This window comes from Papilio polytes, unplaced genomic scaffold (genome assembly GCF_000836215.1).
Source record: "Papilio polytes unplaced genomic scaffold, Ppol_1.0 DF824047.1, whole genome shotgun sequence".
In the NCBI taxonomy this organism is placed as follows: domain Eukaryota; kingdom Metazoa; phylum Arthropoda; class Insecta; order Lepidoptera; family Papilionidae; genus Papilio; species Papilio polytes.
The window spans coordinates 1,639,909-1,657,489 of record NW_013525157.1 but is presented as its reverse complement, the minus strand read 5'-3'; the positions used below and the strand labels follow the sequence as shown (position 1 = coordinate 1,657,489).

At 32.9% G+C, this 17,581-nt stretch overlaps 3 protein-coding genes across 7 annotated transcripts in view; 2 read left to right on the top strand and 1 right to left on the bottom strand.

Moving 5' to 3' along the window:
- The window catches only part of LOC106100660 (potassium voltage-gated channel subfamily KQT member 4), a 42,709-nt gene extending 39,423 nt beyond the window's left edge, over positions 1-3,286 (bottom strand). For 4 of the 5 annotated variants that reach the window (XM_013279612.1, XM_013279613.1, XM_013279614.1 and 1 more), the window contains exons 1-2: positions 3,036-3,286; positions 2,294-2,349 (exon numbers count right to left, since the gene is read on the bottom strand). In XM_013279612.1, the coding sequence (XP_013135066.1) occupies positions 2,294-2,349; positions 3,036-3,080 (101 nt within the window). In that variant the 5' untranslated portion in view covers positions 3,081-3,286. The remainder of the gene's footprint in view (positions 1-2,293; positions 2,350-3,035) is intronic. The other variant, XM_013279616.1, reaches the window with a different exon arrangement.
- A 3,675-nt stretch (positions 3,287-6,961) lies between these two features.
- On the top strand, positions 6,962-11,825 carry LOC106100757 (solute carrier family 12 member 8). The gene is made up of 11 exons (XM_013279777.1): positions 6,962-7,257; positions 7,368-7,548; positions 7,674-7,819; positions 7,913-8,141; positions 8,595-8,796; positions 9,034-9,268; positions 9,628-9,821; positions 9,986-10,085; positions 10,184-10,330; positions 10,979-11,157; positions 11,626-11,825. The coding sequence occupies exons 1-11, from the start codon at positions 7,072-7,074 to the stop codon at positions 11,786-11,788; spliced, it is 1,962 nt and encodes a 653-aa protein (XP_013135231.1). The 5' UTR covers positions 6,962-7,071; the 3' UTR covers positions 11,789-11,825.
- A 2,334-nt stretch (positions 11,826-14,159) lies between these two features.
- On the top strand, positions 14,160-16,173 carry LOC106100448 (survival of motor neuron-related-splicing factor 30). The gene is made up of 4 exons (XM_013279307.1): positions 14,160-14,401; positions 14,489-14,748; positions 14,886-15,032; positions 15,422-16,173. The coding sequence occupies exons 1-4, from the start codon at positions 14,360-14,362 to the stop codon at positions 15,690-15,692; spliced, it is 720 nt and encodes a 239-aa protein (XP_013134761.1). The 5' UTR covers positions 14,160-14,359; the 3' UTR covers positions 15,693-16,173.
- The last annotated feature ends 1,408 nt before the right edge of the window (positions 16,174-17,581 follow it).

The window sequence follows — 17,581 nt, the reverse complement described above, 5'->3', positions numbered from 1 at the left end:
GTACAGAGATAACGCAAATGGTTTGCGCTTTAGCTAAGTTGTAATTTAAATACTGACAGAAATAAGCTGGATGATTTTAAAAGTCGGGCCAAAGATGTAGCATAAAAAATACATTTTAAACATGAGCGTATTAAAATTAGTGAATACTTTGAAATCATGGTTTTGGCGATTATTACTTATGAACAGTTAGAATTCTGTAGTTTCAGCTGTTCCCAATCTGTTACAGTGTGGGAGATTCATAAACAATCCCTTCGTTTTGTCCGTCCACAACAAGTCCCGACAACGAGCAGAAACATTGATACATGTCAGTAACACGGATGCCGATGACATATTGGCACATGTCTCGGACCACAGTGCAACGCATGGAGTTATATAAACAAATGTATCTCTAAATATCTATGTTTGTTGATGGAATACAATTGAAAAACAAGTAGTTATTGTCATTATAAATATACGAATCATCAAAATAAGGTAAAAATACTAAATATAAATCTAAAATGATTATATTAAAGTTCTTTTAATGACTTAGTAAACCAAATATATGTGTTTTGTGTTATTTTTTGCATTGCAATGGAAATGCGAACAATACTTTCAATGCTGGCATCATATACACTCTAACGTTTCAACTCATAAACTGTCATAAACATGTAAGGGCGCATCACGAAGAACTAGCTAAAGCATCAGAGATTCTTTTAAGTGGAGCTCGACGTCGCTTCGTGTTGTATCCGCGCCGGAAATCATTTCCACTGAGAGTGGAAACGTCTTAGTCTGCGACTAAATGCCTTTCATTTACTCTTTATTATCTGTTGTCTTTCTCTTTGTTCTTTTACACGAACAAGTTCTAGTCTCGATGCATTTTGCTCCTTGGCGACTTTACTAAATGAGAGCAATTAACTTAACAGGTACATACAATTTAATGTAATAAGAAATATGTTAGCGTCTTGACAAATCTTGAGTTGAGTTCAATCAAGTGAGATAAAATATGTTATAGTTGATATCTGATACATATGTTCATGGGTTTTATAAAAAACAATAATGTATACGGGTATATATAAGTAATTAAACTCTAGTTTATCATATAGTTTAATGTTAATTGAAACTCTGTCACAGATTGTCCGATTTATAATAAAATTAACTATAACCTAGACTATAATGTAATTCTTTTAGTTGAAAGTGTCAAACGATTAAGCAGTTTACCTGATGTTTTGTGACGATAAATACTCTACGAAGATACATCTTTAACATGAAGTTTTGTAATGATTTAGTCGGCGTTTTCGTACTAAATGATAGGCAGGGTAAAATTTCAACCTGGGAAAGAGATAGTTTCTTATATTCTCTTGATAATCTATTCTATTATAATAAAGCGTAAACACACACTTCTTTGTTGCCTAAGATGTCAGCAATTACAGCATATTTTTGAATAAATCTTTCTTTAATAAAACGCCCTTCACTTACGACACGCTTTAGGCTATACATTTTAACGCTATTAAATTTAGGGGGTAAGTAAATTAGAAAAAACTTTCATGTGGGAAAGGGACCATAAACTACAAGCTGCCAACATTAAGGAAGCAAGGTTATTATGGTCACGGTAATTTTGACATTTGCAATTGAGAATTTAAACGCGGATGAAGCCGCACGGGAATCTCTAGTAGATTTATAAAATAAGTATTGTAGAATAACACGGAGAAGTGAACTACTACTTGATCGATCGATTTCTAGATGTAGGATAGTTGAACAGTTCGAAATAAAAGACATCGATCAAAGAATAACTGTAGCGTTTAAATTAATAAACACTAAAGTATTGATGCATTTTTCATATTAGCACTTTACATGTGTAAATTTGCTAAATTCACCTTGACACATTTTACGGTATATCAACTAGTATTAGTTTTTGTCTGTCCTAAGCCGGTGATTTAATTGGAAGGGGAAGTGTAAATTATCTTATCAAATCCATTTATAAGCTTATCAAAAACGATACCTTTAACGGATGAATATAAGTAGATAGGTATAATGCTATGTATGCAGTGTTTATACATGTGGTGTATTATTCTATATCTATAAAAACCTGGTTAGAATTGATAGTTAGTTTTTACAACCTACCTTCATTGTCTTATTTGTCATATGATGAAGTACTAGTTATTGTATTCATTAACTAACTACAATAGCAAACCAAAATATATGATTAGGGAAGGTTAAGTTAGATTTTGGTATTAAAACAAAAAGTATTTAAATAAAACTACGCAAGTCTACGTAGGTACTCATTATTTAAATTAAAAAAATTGTAAAATATTACCTATGACGTATAGCATCTTCATGCACTCGAACACGCCTTGTTGATTTCATTTTCACCTAAACATTTATTGCAATCAATGTTATGTTTCTATGTATAATTAAATAGATACGTTTCCAAAGGATCTAAATGTGGAACAGAAAAAAATAAATAAAGCGGTAATCGATAACAAAAATTAATAGGGATTTGTTTTAAGCTAAGGAGCTAAAAAGTAAGTTTCCTAATATAAAACAGGATACTTCAAGTGTATTTTTTATTTTACAATCTGCGTCAGTTAATAGCCTAGCTGTCTTATTATTTTTGTAGCACGTGGTGTATAAACTGTGGTCAATGTGTGGGGAATAAAATTGTAAAGTATTTAATGAGCAGTCGTAAATTTCATATGTTGCGGCGGCGCGCGGCCCGACGGCATGGCGCACCGTCCACGGCCTGCCATCTGCCACTGCCATCGCCGTCATTTAATCACGTTTCAATATATAATGCGATAAATCAGTTAAACCTAACACTGACAACGCTTAATAACAAACTATTGATCCAAATAAAGAAGGGCATTCGGCGCGCCATTAATCGAAATTATCACCGTCAATTAATCGTATCGTAGACACCGAATATGAGCGGGAAAACAGAGTACGAGTACATTATAGTAATAGGATTTCATCAGGTTCAGAACGACCGGCGCGTCTAAACGTTAGTAACGGTCATAAACAAAGTAGAAAAATCGAAACACCAGACATTACTTACATACCTTGAATTTCACAGCCAATCTAAACAACTCAAAACTGACATCCATAAATATTTACATTTCATCGTATAGAGTAGGAACGCGCGAGTTTGCGTGCGTTAGGGCGCACGGGCCGGATGGACAAGCGGCCGTGGTCGGTGGCGCGAGCGCGCGAGAGACGCGCGGGCGGGCGCGTCGACTACGAACCCGCGGCGCCGGCATACTACGGCGCGTCTGTCGCGGCGTCTGGCGACTGGCGCGCGGCACTGCGGCGACGCGCGGGCGCGGGGCGACTGCCGCTCGCACGACGCCGCCCGTCGCCCGCCGCCCGCCTTCCGCCCTGCCCGCCACCCAACTTCGCCCGCCCTCGCCCGCCGCACACCTCTAATTCTAATTGCCGGCGATCTCAACATTCAGGTCATCGTGCCCGCACGCCGATTCTTTCCTGTGCCCTATTGTAATTTTAATATTTAACGCCATACCTGTTTCAATTTATTCCAGACCTGCAGTTCCATAAAAAGTAACAAGCGTATAACTTTCATTTATGGAACGGCGAACGGATACTACGCCCGTATACGAGCGTAGCGGAAAATATTCTTTGTTTTTATTTAACCCTGCCCGTATCCCGCGCGAAGATTGCTCTATATTGGATAGGGACTAGATAAAGGATACTACGTAGAAATACAAACATCTATAAGTCGTACAATAGCTGTAAGAAAATTGATTATTCGAAATAGAACCTCAAGAGACCGAACCTTTTCTTCCAATTGGTTTATTTTGGTCCGAGATAGAAACAATCTCAGTGGTTGTACGTAAGCAGTAAACATACAATGTGTTGAATAAAACAATCCTTGATGGAGCACCGCATTACAATAAGTTACGGCGCGCTAAAGAGCTTAAACAACAGTACAAGATTTGACATAAGTTTACTTCAATACATTTTGTACCAACTAAATGACTCTAGGTTGCTACTAAGTGAATCGGTTTCTAAAATTCCTTAAGTACTTACCAAATTTACTTCCATGAACATAAAAAGAATCTCGGCGACATCGAGTATTGAAAAGGACGTCACTAAATTTACGTAAACAAGCCCTTGAGTGACGATACGATGTTTTGAAGTGTCATCGTAGATTTAACGATGGCGTTATGGATTCGGGAAGCATGTCAGCTCTACGATATTCCAGTCGTGTTTTGGCATGTTTTCATTTACCGTTTACTATTTATATGGTCTTAGCAGATAAGTATAATACAGAGAACTCTATTGTTGACTTATGATCTTTTTAACCTAGAGTTAACCATGATTTTAATTAAGTTTATATATTTCTGTTATAAATTTTAAATTAAAAATTGCTATTCAATAAAATAATATAAACACATTTAGTCAGGTATTTTCGATTTTGCGAATTCATTGATGTACTACCTAAGTATATATTTAATTACTATTGCAATAAAATATAGTTACGACATTTTTTCTTTTGTAGTTTCAATACAAACATCGGAGCTACTAGAAGAATGAAAATTTAATTTATCATCAGCGGCGCGACTTGTAGCTATAAAAAGAATGGGGAAGTACGAGATGAACTCGCTGACCTGATTGCATAAAGTGCATACATATAAGGTCTTTAATTAAAATGGAACAATTTTGACTGTTCAAAGACAATATAATAAGTGAGTTGTATACAAGCACTAAGCTTAAGCAAATAACATATATTAAAAACCCGGTTTGATAACTATATGTTCTATGTCGTTAATCCTAAAAGTTTTCAAACTTCATTCTTTTTCAAATTCTAATTCGGTAAACGAAATATAATAAAGGAGTGTTTGTCGGTCGTAATCGTAATTAAACTTTTTCGTAGAGTGTACCCTTTTCCAGTGATCAATGACCAATCGTAGCACCGTAGCAAGGCGCTACAAGTCGCTACAACTAACACGTCACCATAAGAACTGAATCTGCTGGATTTAATGCACTAACTACTGTAGTTCGAGTCGAATTTGAGTTAGGGCAGTAATGTTTACAAGTAGGGCGGAACAAAAAAAAATAATTGATTTTGAGAATAGTTGTAGTAGATATAATGTTCGTAAGATACGGGTTTCTTACCACGATTGAATTGTTTTAGCTCCCGATATTTCGGCACAGTAGCATGCGCCATGTTCACGGGCTGACTGAATACTATAGAATAGACTGAATATGGGGAGCTAAAACAATTCAATCGTGGTAAGAAACCCATATCTTACGAACATTATATTTGTAAAAACCACGACAGTTTAAAGTTATATAGTTGTAGTAGGTTGTAGCATTATAATATATCCTTAATGAGAATAAGAAAGAAATGAATAAGAAATAATGTAACGGTGATGACGAAAATAATTGTTCAAATGGTTGTTCAATTTATATTTACGTTTTATGGATCACCTAATGTAAAAAAAGTGGGCTTCTGTAAATTTAACACCATTTCTTATATTTGTCTTTGAAATAAAATAGAGGTGACAATATTTAGAAAAAAAATAGTAATATTTGAATATTACAATCAATGAATTTTACAATTTCAATTTTTTTTTCAATTCATGAATTCATTAAAAAAAAGGTAGGAAGCTCAAGATGAATGCTGAAAAGGCTACACAGCTACGAGTTGCGTTAAAAGGATTTTTGTATTTCTCGAACTTTTCTTAAAAGCGATTTTAACTTCTGATGTAGAAATAAAAGTTAAATTTCTTTGTACAATGAAACTTCTCCCTTGTACTACTGTTCGTTGGCGAAGGCTATAAGTAATTCAATCCTATACCAGCTTATCGTTTTTTGCATTTTAAATAAAATTAAACACTGTTTATTGACAAAAAAAATTTTTTTTTTTCATTGCCATATAGGCCTTGTGATAAATTAGTTTTATAAAAAAGCATGTAAGTATATGTTTTACTCTTTAAAAATTAAAAGCCCTTCTTTCGAAAACCACCGTGTAAACCTTTAATGAAGTATGTTTTCATTTTACTTAAATGTTTTTCTTTGCTATAACCGCTCGTTTTTAGTACCAAATATTACAAGGTCAAGCTTTTAATTTGGAATTTAAACAAGCTATTTCTGGCTCCTTGTGTTTAATAACACAACTGTAAGCTTACATACTAACAAGTAAATAGAAAACACCGGACACAAATATTATTCTATTTTATGTAATACTAAATTTATATAATAGCCCAAAAAGAAAAAAAGTAGACGAAATAAGACTGGTAGAGTTCTGGTGTCCATACTGATTATGTTTTTAAGACCACTTTTTTACTAATTAAATACTAAGGTCTAAATAAAGAGATGAAAATCTGTTTAGAACTTTTAAACTCATCGCGGACGATATCCTAATGCAGAACTGGAAAACTGAGACATATGCTTTTGCGAACAAATATTTAACTACGATATTCAAGCATTTTCAAATTTTAAAATGTTTAAAACGGGGGTCAAAGTACCTACGTATCAAGAAATATTATATCACAACGTAGCTAAGAGGCCTTCGTACTAGAAATATTGCAAATGAGTTTCTACTACTATTTTGAAGAGCTGCATAAAAAGTTTATGATATTCATCCTTTAAAGGTACTCGTATAAAGAGGGGGTGTAAAGTTTGGTTTAAGAGATGTTATTTCTTCAACAGAATTTTCTTATTCTAGCTTTCTCTTTCTTAAAACGGGGATAATAACGAATATCTAAAAAAAGCTTTTGAGTGAAAAATAAAAAAAACGTTAATTAACAACGATTTGTATTGGAAATAATGAAATTCAAAGAACTATTTACGACTAAATATATTGCGATTTTCATAACGATCATAACACATTTCATTTATGATTAAAACATTAAAATTCAACTACTATTGAGCAGTTTTTCCTTTTTTTTTAGCACCGCTACGGCCCAAAAATTTTTATTGGCAACACTGATTTTAGTACAGTTCTGACATCTGTCATAAATGATAAACATACGTTGACGTCAGATTAGCAGATTACCGCAAAAGTAGCTTTCATTATGTATTTATAAGATAAACTATTTTGATAATGGTTTTATAAGTTGTTATTTTTATAAAATGGATCAAAGTAATAACTCTAGACGAGATTTAGACATAGATAGTTTTAGGAATGAAGAACCTGGATACGACCGTGCGCGTATGCGAAGACAATCTGGAGGCTTCGTTGACTTTGGAAATGAGTCACAATATGGTACAGGTGGTCACCAAGCGTCTGGCGCTAACGAAATTTTCGCTGATATACAGGTAAGTAATGTGAATTTGTCATAAGAAATCAATTTTGCGCAATCCTTTTTACAGTTATAGCTAATTTACTGTTACATGATGTGACTAACTGAATCGTTTTTAATTTTTAGGGAGATGTTCCTTGGTGGAAGTCAAATTTCTTCATATCACAGCCAGTTCTTTTTGGAACTTGGGATGGAGTATTCACATCATGCCTTATCAACATTTTTGGTGTAATTGTATTTTTAAGATCTGGCTGGATTGTAGGCCAAGCTGGTTTAGTTAATGGCATATTTATAGTGATATTCACAGGTGCGTTCTTTTATACGTATTGTTCAAGTATCTAGTTGTAGTACTAACAAAAAAGAGAAAAACTTTCAAAAGATTTTGATATCAATGTCTGATATAGAATTACTAACTAAATGAATTTGTTTCAGTCTTTGTAGCTCTGATCTCAGTCCTTTCAGCGGTGGGTATATGTGAAAGATGTAGAATAGAAAGTGGAGGGGTGTATTTTTTACTTGGACATACTTTAGGCTCACGAATGGGAGGAACACTAGGGATGGTGTATTGTTTTGGCCAAGTGAGTTTTGTTTCTTAAGAATAGTTTATCATGATACAGTCTATATAATTAAAAATACACATGAGTTAGCACACTGTATAATTATTTTTGCAGGCAGTTGGATGTGCCCTTAATGTATTTGGTTTTGGTGAATCAATGGCCAATTTAATTGGTTCTGACAACACATGGGCAGCTCGGGGCTTTGCCATTGCTGCTGTACTTCTCTTAGGAGTAATAAATGTAGCTGGAGTTAAATGGGTGATAAAACTCCAGTTTGTTTTATTACTTATTATCTTGTTAGCAGCTATTGACTTCTTTGTTGGATCTCTAACAACAGTTCCTAGTAAGTGAACTAAAATTATTATGTAAAACAGTACAAAAAGTTTTTTTTATCTGTTATTGTTTGTATATGACTGCTTTGAAAACTCTTTTTAAAAATAAAAAAGTTTCTTTCTAATTTAACAATCTATTAAAATTACATAGTTACTTTAGGTTTGTAAACTACTGTAAAAATATGTGTTAGGTGTTTCAGCAGTGAAAACACACATAATACTGTTTAAATTATTTTTGTTGCAGTAATATACTTTTCTTATAATCTCCTAATTTATTTGACATGTACAAGATAATGTGTTTGATATTACACTTACAAATACAGAATTTATAATAATCAAAAGCTAATGGATTTAGATATGTTAAGTTAACTAAACAATATTTTTAGCTATAAAATGGTTTCAATGTACATTGCGAAAAAGTAGTTATTATAGTATTTTTTTTAATTAGTCTTGTATCTTTTTAGCTGCAGAATTTAAAGGCTGGTTGGGTGGTACAATAGCTAACAATACCTGGTCCAATTATCAAGATGGCTACACATGGTTCAAATGTTTTGGTGTCTTCTTTCCCACAATCACTGGCATACTGGCAGGAATTAACATGAGTGGTGACTTGAAGAACCCATCCGTTAACATTCCTAATGGTTCTTTAGCTGCCATTAGCACTGGGTAAGTTTTATATATGCATAGATAGAAAAATATAACAAACAGTTTTTTTTACAACAAAATATAATTATGGATTGACCAATGCTTTATTATAATAAATGAAAAAACATATTCATAGATACTTTCATAAAAAAAAATTGTTTGTCCTTTTTGTAATATGCCAATATCTTAAGTCTATATTTTTAAATGCTAATTGCAAATGTGTCTGTATAATTATAAACATTGTAAATTTTATTTCAGAACATTTTTGTACTTGATGTTTATAATCACATTGGCAGCGACAGTAACAAGGGAGGCTCTGCTTAAAAACTTCTCAATAACAGCAGATATATCAGCTTTGACAGTTTTACTGCTGGCTGGGTTGTACGTCAGCTCTATGAGTTCGTGCTTAGGTGCTATGTACGGCACACCTAGAGTTCTACAGAGCATTGCCAATGAAAAAGTTATACCTGGACTGGATATACTCGGACATGGGGTAAAAAAAACTTATTTTTTAATGACTCGCTTTATTTTGTGAAAAATTTATGTTTGAAGTAATATTAAGTATCTGTTTTACAATTTGTTTAATCAAGCCTATTAATGTTTTTTATGCATTACTTCTTAATAAACTAAAGTATTTTGTTATTACGAAAATAAACTAAAAAAAAACTGAACAGCTAGCGCACTCTTTATTTCGTTAAGATAGATATAAAATAAATGTGAGTACTAGCTGTTAAATTATTACTTACAATAATGTATCACAAAAGTCTAAATAATTTAATTTTTCTTTATAACTGTTACATATGTCCAAGGAAGTTATGTTGAATGTGCAATATTATTTGTTTATATTTCCAGCGGGGACCTAACAAGGTGCCAGTTTACTCAATGGTGGTAGTGGCAGTTGTGACGGTGACATTTATCATCATCGGAGACATCAACAAGCTGGCGCCCATCGTCACTATGCCTTTCCTCATCACTTACGCTAGTATTGATTATTCTTATTTTGCCCTCGCCCAGACATTTGATCTGCAACATAAACGTGAAATGAGGTATGATTTGATATTTTTCTTTGTTGTCCAATGTTCACACATGTTTCATTAGCCAATTTGAAAATTCAAGTAAATTTGCCCATTTTAAAATCTGTTAGTAGTCTTATTATCAAATAGAGGCAATTAAATTCGTTCCTGAAGGTGATATAGAATTTTTTTTTCAGATTCCAAGGCCACGCACAAAGAGACCCACAAGTCTATGGAGCCACGGGAAGTGATCTCGACCTCTTGTTTCCCGAAAGAATACGACACAAAAACGTTGGCGTAAGTTAACTTCTTACCATAGCTTTCATTGATTTTTAAAACTTGTGATTTCATAAAGATTTGTCAAATAAATTAGCATGTTTTTTCTTATTTTGTAGGATTTCACTCCATCTCCCAGCGACTCGGCAATAATGAATGGGCGCATGGCCAACGGCGACGGCGTGCGTCGCCCCAGCGTCAGTGTACACTCGAAGAATAAAAATTGGTATTCACATCTTTGCAACAGATGGCTATCCCTTGCTGGTGTAAGTTTTTCACTGCAATTCTTATTATAAACAAAGAGATTAAAAAAATATAGAGGAGGCATATTTGACACTTTACTTAAAACATTTTACAATCTATACTCTATGCTAATATTATAAAGAGGAAAGATTTATATTTTCGTATGTATTCAATTCACATATTAACTACTGGGCAATTTTAGAAAATCTTTCTCCATTAGAAAGGTAATTTATCTGTGAGTAAAATAGGCTATATTTTTTAATTTCACGCGGACGAAGTCGCTTATGTTATAACAAAAATGGAGCTTATGATTACGTAAAATGTTTTACTACATGTCAACAAGGACTCAAGGTGACCTAAACACGACAACTGATAGAAATACAAGTATTTTTATTGAAAAACAAAAGATTAACAATTACAATTACAGTTATATTAACTTAAACCTATTTACAATTTATGGTTAATATGTTTAATCTGATGATGCCCACACTAGGCAATGCCTGTATAGTATTATAAACATTTCAGAGAAGGTACCAGAGTAAAAAGAATGTTCACTATGCCTAGTCTATATGTTTTTTAAATGTCTGTAAATATATTATCGCACGATGTGAGTAATGATTTTTTTTCCATAATTGAAATAATTTGAGAGTTTGTCTGTATGTATTTGTCAGGTGGCGGTGAAGTTGTCGCTGATGGTGCTGGTGCACTGGGCGTACGCGCTGGGCTGCCTGACCATCCTGTGGCTGCTGTGGCTGTACATCGGCGCTGCCAACCCCGCCGTCAAGCCAGGCCGCGCTTCGGAATTCAGATTCTTCCACTGGCTCAAGATATCATTCTTACAAGCTATCGGGTAAATTAGCTGCCGACCGCAACTTATCTACAAGATAAAAAAAATTGTTCGATAGCTTATATGTTTTTTCAGACTATGTTCTATACATGTGCCAAAGGTCATCAAAATCCGTTAAGCCGTTTTAGAGATTTCGTAAACAAACGTGCATCCATCTAATTTCGCATTCATAATATTAGTATGATTAAATCAAATTCAATTCTAAATTAATAGTATTACTAGCTTTTGCCCGCGACTCCGTTCGGATGAAATTAAAGAGACAAAAGTGTGTAGCTTATATGTTCTTCTAGACTATCCTCTTCATTTATGCCATATTTCATTGAGATCGGTTCAGCAGTTTAGACTATAAACTCTAAGAAACATCCATCCATCTAAACTTTCGCATACCAATATTAGTAAGATTGTAATACTTTAGCCCTCATTTAGGCGTTCATAATGCATTTAAGTATAACAGTTTTCCTTTGTAAATAGCAAGCGACCTCTGGAGTATGAGCAGTTGGTGGTGACTCCGGTGCACGGCGACATATCCGTGGAGCAGGAGCGGCTGAACGACGACAACGAGGACTTTGCGTCGCGCCGCCGCTACCACCAGTCTACCGCGCTGCAGACACATCTCGTCAGCGTCGACACATAACTGGCATCAACGAATACAGACATAAAAGAAAAAAAAGCAAAAGTATGAAAAGGACCTTGACACACGTTTTTTGATACAAGAGCGCGCTACTGAGCTGTCATTTTAGTTTGAAGGTCATAAGACTTCATTCAGTAATCAGTTACTTGCAGACTGATAAACAGGGACTGATTAAGAACGAATGACTTTCCAATGAATGACTTCGGTTACTTCGTACATACAATAATAGTAGAATACTCCACGATGCTTTTGTAGTTTAGATTATAAATCCGTATGTTTAATTTTTTTTTTAATATGCTGTGACTAGTGTACTAATTTTCCAGTCAGTTTGTTTATCAAATTCTTCCCACTGTTGGACATAGGCTTTCACCAAATGTTGTTCATATGATTCTATTTAAAATATACGTATCAAGTGTTTGTACAACGAATTTACTGTAGTTGTCTTATATATTAATACTTATGTATGGATATTGACGAATCATTTAATGTGATATACTAAAAAACTGAAATAACTTTGAAGCCTTCTGTATTTATAACGCTATTGTATACATGACATTTGGATGCATTTTTAGGATCTTATATAATCCTATGAAAATTAAACTTCGTGATGTTTAGAGTTTTTACGACTCTTCATAAATGCTTACATATGACGGCGTTAATAAAGACTACCGGAAAATTACATTTATTACATAGTTACTTAGAATTCCAGCGAAATATGCTGATACAATAATAATTTTATATTTAAATTTTGCACTGAATAGTTTTGGTTGATTCTTAGTTGATTGTTTTTATTAACAATGTCAACACAGCAAAATGTAATAAAAAACATGTATGTACATTTATTAATGACAGTTTTATTTTTAGAGTGACAGATTTACTAAGTTTTTGTGTCGCTAGGTTAGGATTATGACCGATTTATTGGTATTTAAAAGCAATACTATTATTTTTTTTTAAATAATTTTAGTTATAAAGATATAAAATTTATGCATTTTAATAAATCATTCCTTCAAAATTTAAAAATAATAAAAAAAATGGTAAGCATCTTTTGTAAAAATCTTCAATATCCTTAATAATTTAAAGGATTCTTTTGGAACATTGTTAAACATAGTACTTTGTAATAATAAAAAAAAACAAATAATTGCGGATAATATGCCGATGGATGGATAATTGAATAATCATATCCTTGTGTGCATCAGCATTGCAGAAATTATTTTTTATATTCCTTTTACCTTTAGGCTTGTAGATAAGAAACGTTTTATTTAAATAATACTAGCAAATGAGACTCAACTGTTATACTAACTTATTGTTTATTTAAGTTTGGAAGTATTAGGTGTCCAAATGTCTTCAGTAAAACCTTTGATCACTACTTGGGGTTATCCAATCATGAGCTTATTTTGTTTAAAATCGGTGTTTTTTTTTTATTTTACGTTCGAAATAGATACGTTTTTGATTAGTTAATTTCTATTTACTATTTATTTCTTAGTTAAGAGATTAATAAGTTCTTCCATAGTTAAAGTTAATAGATTTTTTTTTTGTTTCATGAATGATCTTTACTTTTAAAGGAATTGTATCATAATCAGAAAAAGTCAAAGCTTTTTTAATTAATATAATATTTTGCTGTAATAAATGTTAAATGTACTGAAATATGTATTGATTAAAAGTAATTAACAGACTTTTCTTTTTTTTTATTGATTTAAATTCTGTTAAATGGTACTAAAATATGTATGGTTTATTTAAGATGAGCACTGGAGAAATGAGTACTCATTATCTTTTTTTTTATCATTTATTTTTACAGGGGGATTTTTCGCAAAGCAAAAATAACGCCCCATAAACTAATGATTGTCTAGTTTTAGATAAAATATAGGTGGTTTGCAGAGGTTATAAATGTTATTTTAGTGATCGTGTCAGTTTGATTTGACCAGGTACGGTGTGGGCCCATTCTTGTGTTAATAAATTTGGGATAGTCTTTTCGGATAGGATTAAATCACCAAAGGACCAAATATGATGGCAAATTCCAGTGTCAGACGTTTTGGTTCGAGATAAAAGTAAAAAAAATCGAATTCATAGACAATTTAACTGTTATATTGACATCATGGTTTAATATATGGTCTGTGCTATATAGAGGTGCACTGTTATTTTGGCACCCGGAATTTTTGAAAATAAAAATTCTCTTCTAGAAGGTTTGAAAGAAAGGAAATTTCAATTTTTAGCGTGAAGTTAGCCCCCCTACAATACATTTTTTAATGCAAATCGTTAGGGATTTTATTTTGAAAGAGATGGAGGACGAATATCGCTTGAGAGTTCTTACCTTATCTGTTAACATTTTTGAATCACGAAGTAGTTACATACTCTTTGTGTGCCACTTTTGCTTCAAGCTGTCACTGTCAATGATTTGGTATTGATATAAATGGTTGTGGTTTTAAGTTAATTTTTCAAGTTGTTTTAGTGTATTGTTATAAAAATAGCAATTTTGGTAAACCAAGTATTTATACTTAAAAAAAACTCTAGTCGTATATTAGTTTAAACAGTAAGTTCAATCCTTTATGACTACTTAAAGGTAAATACAATACAATAATGGCGGAGGATCTAAGAAATTACAAACTGCAATTACAACAGGTAACTGAGACGATATTAAATCGAATTGATTTTCATACTTGCTATGCGACGGTATTACATAAATAGAAAATGTCCTTAATATTTTAGGTGGAAGCGGCCCTATTGACTGATCCCGAAAATGAAGAACTTCTTAAATTGAAGACGGATCTAGAGGAAGTAATTGAGTTGACTCAAGATCTTATAAAAACTCAAGAGGGTGACATCAAAGTTGATATTCATAGTTCTAGTAATAATGATAATGTTGCAGCCTCCCCGCGGAGCGATGACGACGGAGGTAACTTCAATAGTGCTGCTAGCAAGTGGCATGTTGGCGATAGGTGCCTTGCTAAATGGAGGGCTGACGGCATGTATGTATTCAATTTTTAAGTATTCTTTGTAAAATAATGTGGTATTTTAACCTTTAAAACTGCATCACAGTATTGCTATGTAAACTTTCGATCAATATATTGACTATTTGGTAATGACTCTGCAAATTAAATTGCAGGTTCTATGAAGCTTCTGTTGAGGAAATTAATATTGATACCTTGAAGGTAAAGTTTGATGGATATACAACATTAGAAGTTGTGTCCATAAATGATATAAAACCTACAGCTACTGGCTTCAAAAGATCCCATAGTGGTGATGAAAGCAAGTGAGTATTTTGATTATGCAACTAATCCATCATAAACTTCACAGATTTTGTAAATGAACATAAAAGCTACAATTTCAACAATTCACAGTTTTAGTAGTAATAGAGTTGTAGATGAGACAACTTATACAATATACTTAAATAGTTTGCTTTTTTACTAGCTTGACTTGGAATATAAAAACCCTTGCCATATTGTGGAAAGACACTGAGCTAATTTCTTTACTTAAGATAGTGATGTAATAAAGAAGCTGATCAAAGTGCCTCCAGGCTAGGATTTGTATATTCTGAATTTAGCTATTTTTGTGAACTTGCACAGTTAATTGTAGGCATTGGAAGTGTTTTGTTTATATAGTGTTTTATATTTGTGGCATTATTTTAACAAATGTTTACAGACACGGAAAGGGTTACAACAGAGAGTATCTCAAGAAGAAAAAACAGAAGAAGCAGCAAAGATTTAAACAAATTGAGGAAGAAAGAGAAACTGACAAAAACAAGTGGCTCTCATTCCATTCAAAAGCATCCAAGAAGCCCGGTGTGCGGAATAAAAGTATATTTGCCTCACCCGACAATCTGTCTGGCAGAGTTGGTATAGGAACATGTGGAATATCGGGGAAGCCAATGACGGAGTACACCCCTGGAGAAAAGTGGAAGAAAGGAGGATAATTCAACTTTAACATTAGTCTAATTTTACTTTAAGTTAGATATTACTGAATATAATTAAAATTATATTTTTGCAATTATATTGACACAAACTTAAATATGTCTTTTTGGTTTCGATCTGTAACTTTTTTAAAAATTCATGTAAATATTAATCTCTTTTTTCATTAGACTCTATCACCAATTTTTTTGAATAAATGTATATTTTCAATGTAACCTTTTTTTTTAAATTCGTGCGACTGCAGGAGCTAGGAATAATCCATAAGTCAATGCAAAATTATAAAAGCAGGTTCTAAAATCAACTGTTCTGAAATGTATTTTAGTAAATAGATTTAGCATAAACTCTTTGTTGCTTTTAATCTAAACTGTTAACAAGTGTTTTTTTTAATCACTTAAACTTTGATATAGTTTTTATAGCCTAAGCCAGTGATTCTCAAACTTTTTTTTGTTGCGGAACATATTTAACAACTTCAAAATTTGGTGGCACACAAAGAAAAAGATAAAATAAACTAACATATACTATAATAATAACTAAACGTTTATTAAGGGATTAATTACAAATAATAAAAATTTGCCAGCACACAAAAGTGCCGTGTCACAGTGGTTGAGAATCACTGGCCTAAGCATTTAAGAACCTTAGCCTGGGTGCAATCAGCTTCTTTATTAAATTACTTTCTTAAGTAAAGAAATTAGTTTCATATTTGTTCTTAATGTAGCGGTGGATTTCGTCTTTCTTGTAAAGCTCTACTTTATATTGTAAAAAAAACAGACGAATTGAGTACCTCCTTCTTTTGGGAAGTCGGTCAAAAAACAAAAAGAGTTTATATCTTACTTTGAAGTTAATTGTATAAAGAAGCTACTTTGTATATGTAGATAGTATTAGGATTTTGTTATACCAATATATTGCTTTGAAAAAAAGAACGACAATAAGTAGTACTTCCCAGTACAAAATTAACATTAAAAGTTTAAATTAATTACCGAATGCTTCTGTTTATTTCAATGTCTGGATAATATAATTTCGTAAATAAAAGATTATTTACTGCAGTCTTCATTTATTTTTGGTATTTAATACTGACAGATGTGAGAAATGCAAAAACAATTATACTAAGAGCGCGCCCACATTTGACTAATCCATCGCAAAACTGTTCTCGCTTTGTTTCCTATGAGCTTATATTGAGGTGGCACACAAATTGACTTTGGGCTGTGCAACTAAATAGTTAAAATAGTTGCGAAACAATCGACGATCGCACAAGTTGCGCGATAGTTTAGTCAAAGGTGTGCGCCCGCACTAAGTATTCACAATGGTAATTGATGTGCAAGCTAAATATTACAAAGGCTTTAATATTCCTACAAGGTACATACAGTAAAGTTCGTAACAACGCGAATTCCGTATCCCCATATAACGCTAAAATTACCCCCTATAACGCGGATATTTCCTATTTATAAAAAGAACCCAAAACCCCCGTTGATAATCGTGTTATACGGGCGGTTTCCTACGACGTGTAACCATTAAACGCGTTATAGGGGGTTTACTGTACTATTATATTTTCATATAAAATACAGAGTTTCCCTATGAATTGTAGAGAGATGTCTAGTTTTTATAAAACTATATGCGTCATATTGTTGACTTTCACTTATATTTCCCAATGGGTAACAGCTGGAAACTTCAGGTAAGAGACGGAAACTATGGGAACAAGTGGTGTGGATACTCTTTACTTTAATTTAGATTGTTACGAAGAACCGGCACCGTAACTATATTCTACAAAACAGCGCCGACAATTTGGGAAACAGCAGGGAGATGATGGCATTGATAAACTTTATTACATTAAAAAAGGCGTAATTATACCTAATACTTTGCAAATTAACACAAGATTGTATGAACACTTACAACAAAG

Bases quoted from the DNA above. Each gene is read 5' to 3' on its own strand.
- LOC106100757 (XM_013279777.1), top strand. From the start codon at position 7,072: ATGGATCAAAGTAATAACTCTAGACGAGATTTAGACATAGATAGTTTT. The intron at 8,797-9,033 runs GTAAGTTTTATA...ATTTTATTTCAG, and splicing joins TTAGCTGCCATTAGCACTGG to AACATTTTTGTACTTGATGT. The intron at 10,086-10,183 runs GTAAGTTAACTT...CTTATTTTGTAG, and splicing joins TACGACACAAAAACGTTGGC to GATTTCACTCCATCTCCCAG.
- LOC106100448 (XM_013279307.1), top strand. From the start codon at position 14,360: ATGGCGGAGGATCTAAGAAATTACAAACTGCAATTACAACAG. The intron at 14,402-14,488 runs GTAACTGAGACG...TTAATATTTTAG, and splicing joins ACAAACTGCAATTACAACAG to GTGGAAGCGGCCCTATTGAC. The intron at 14,749-14,885 runs GTATGTATTCAA...ATTAAATTGCAG, and splicing joins AAATGGAGGGCTGACGGCAT to GTTCTATGAAGCTTCTGTTG.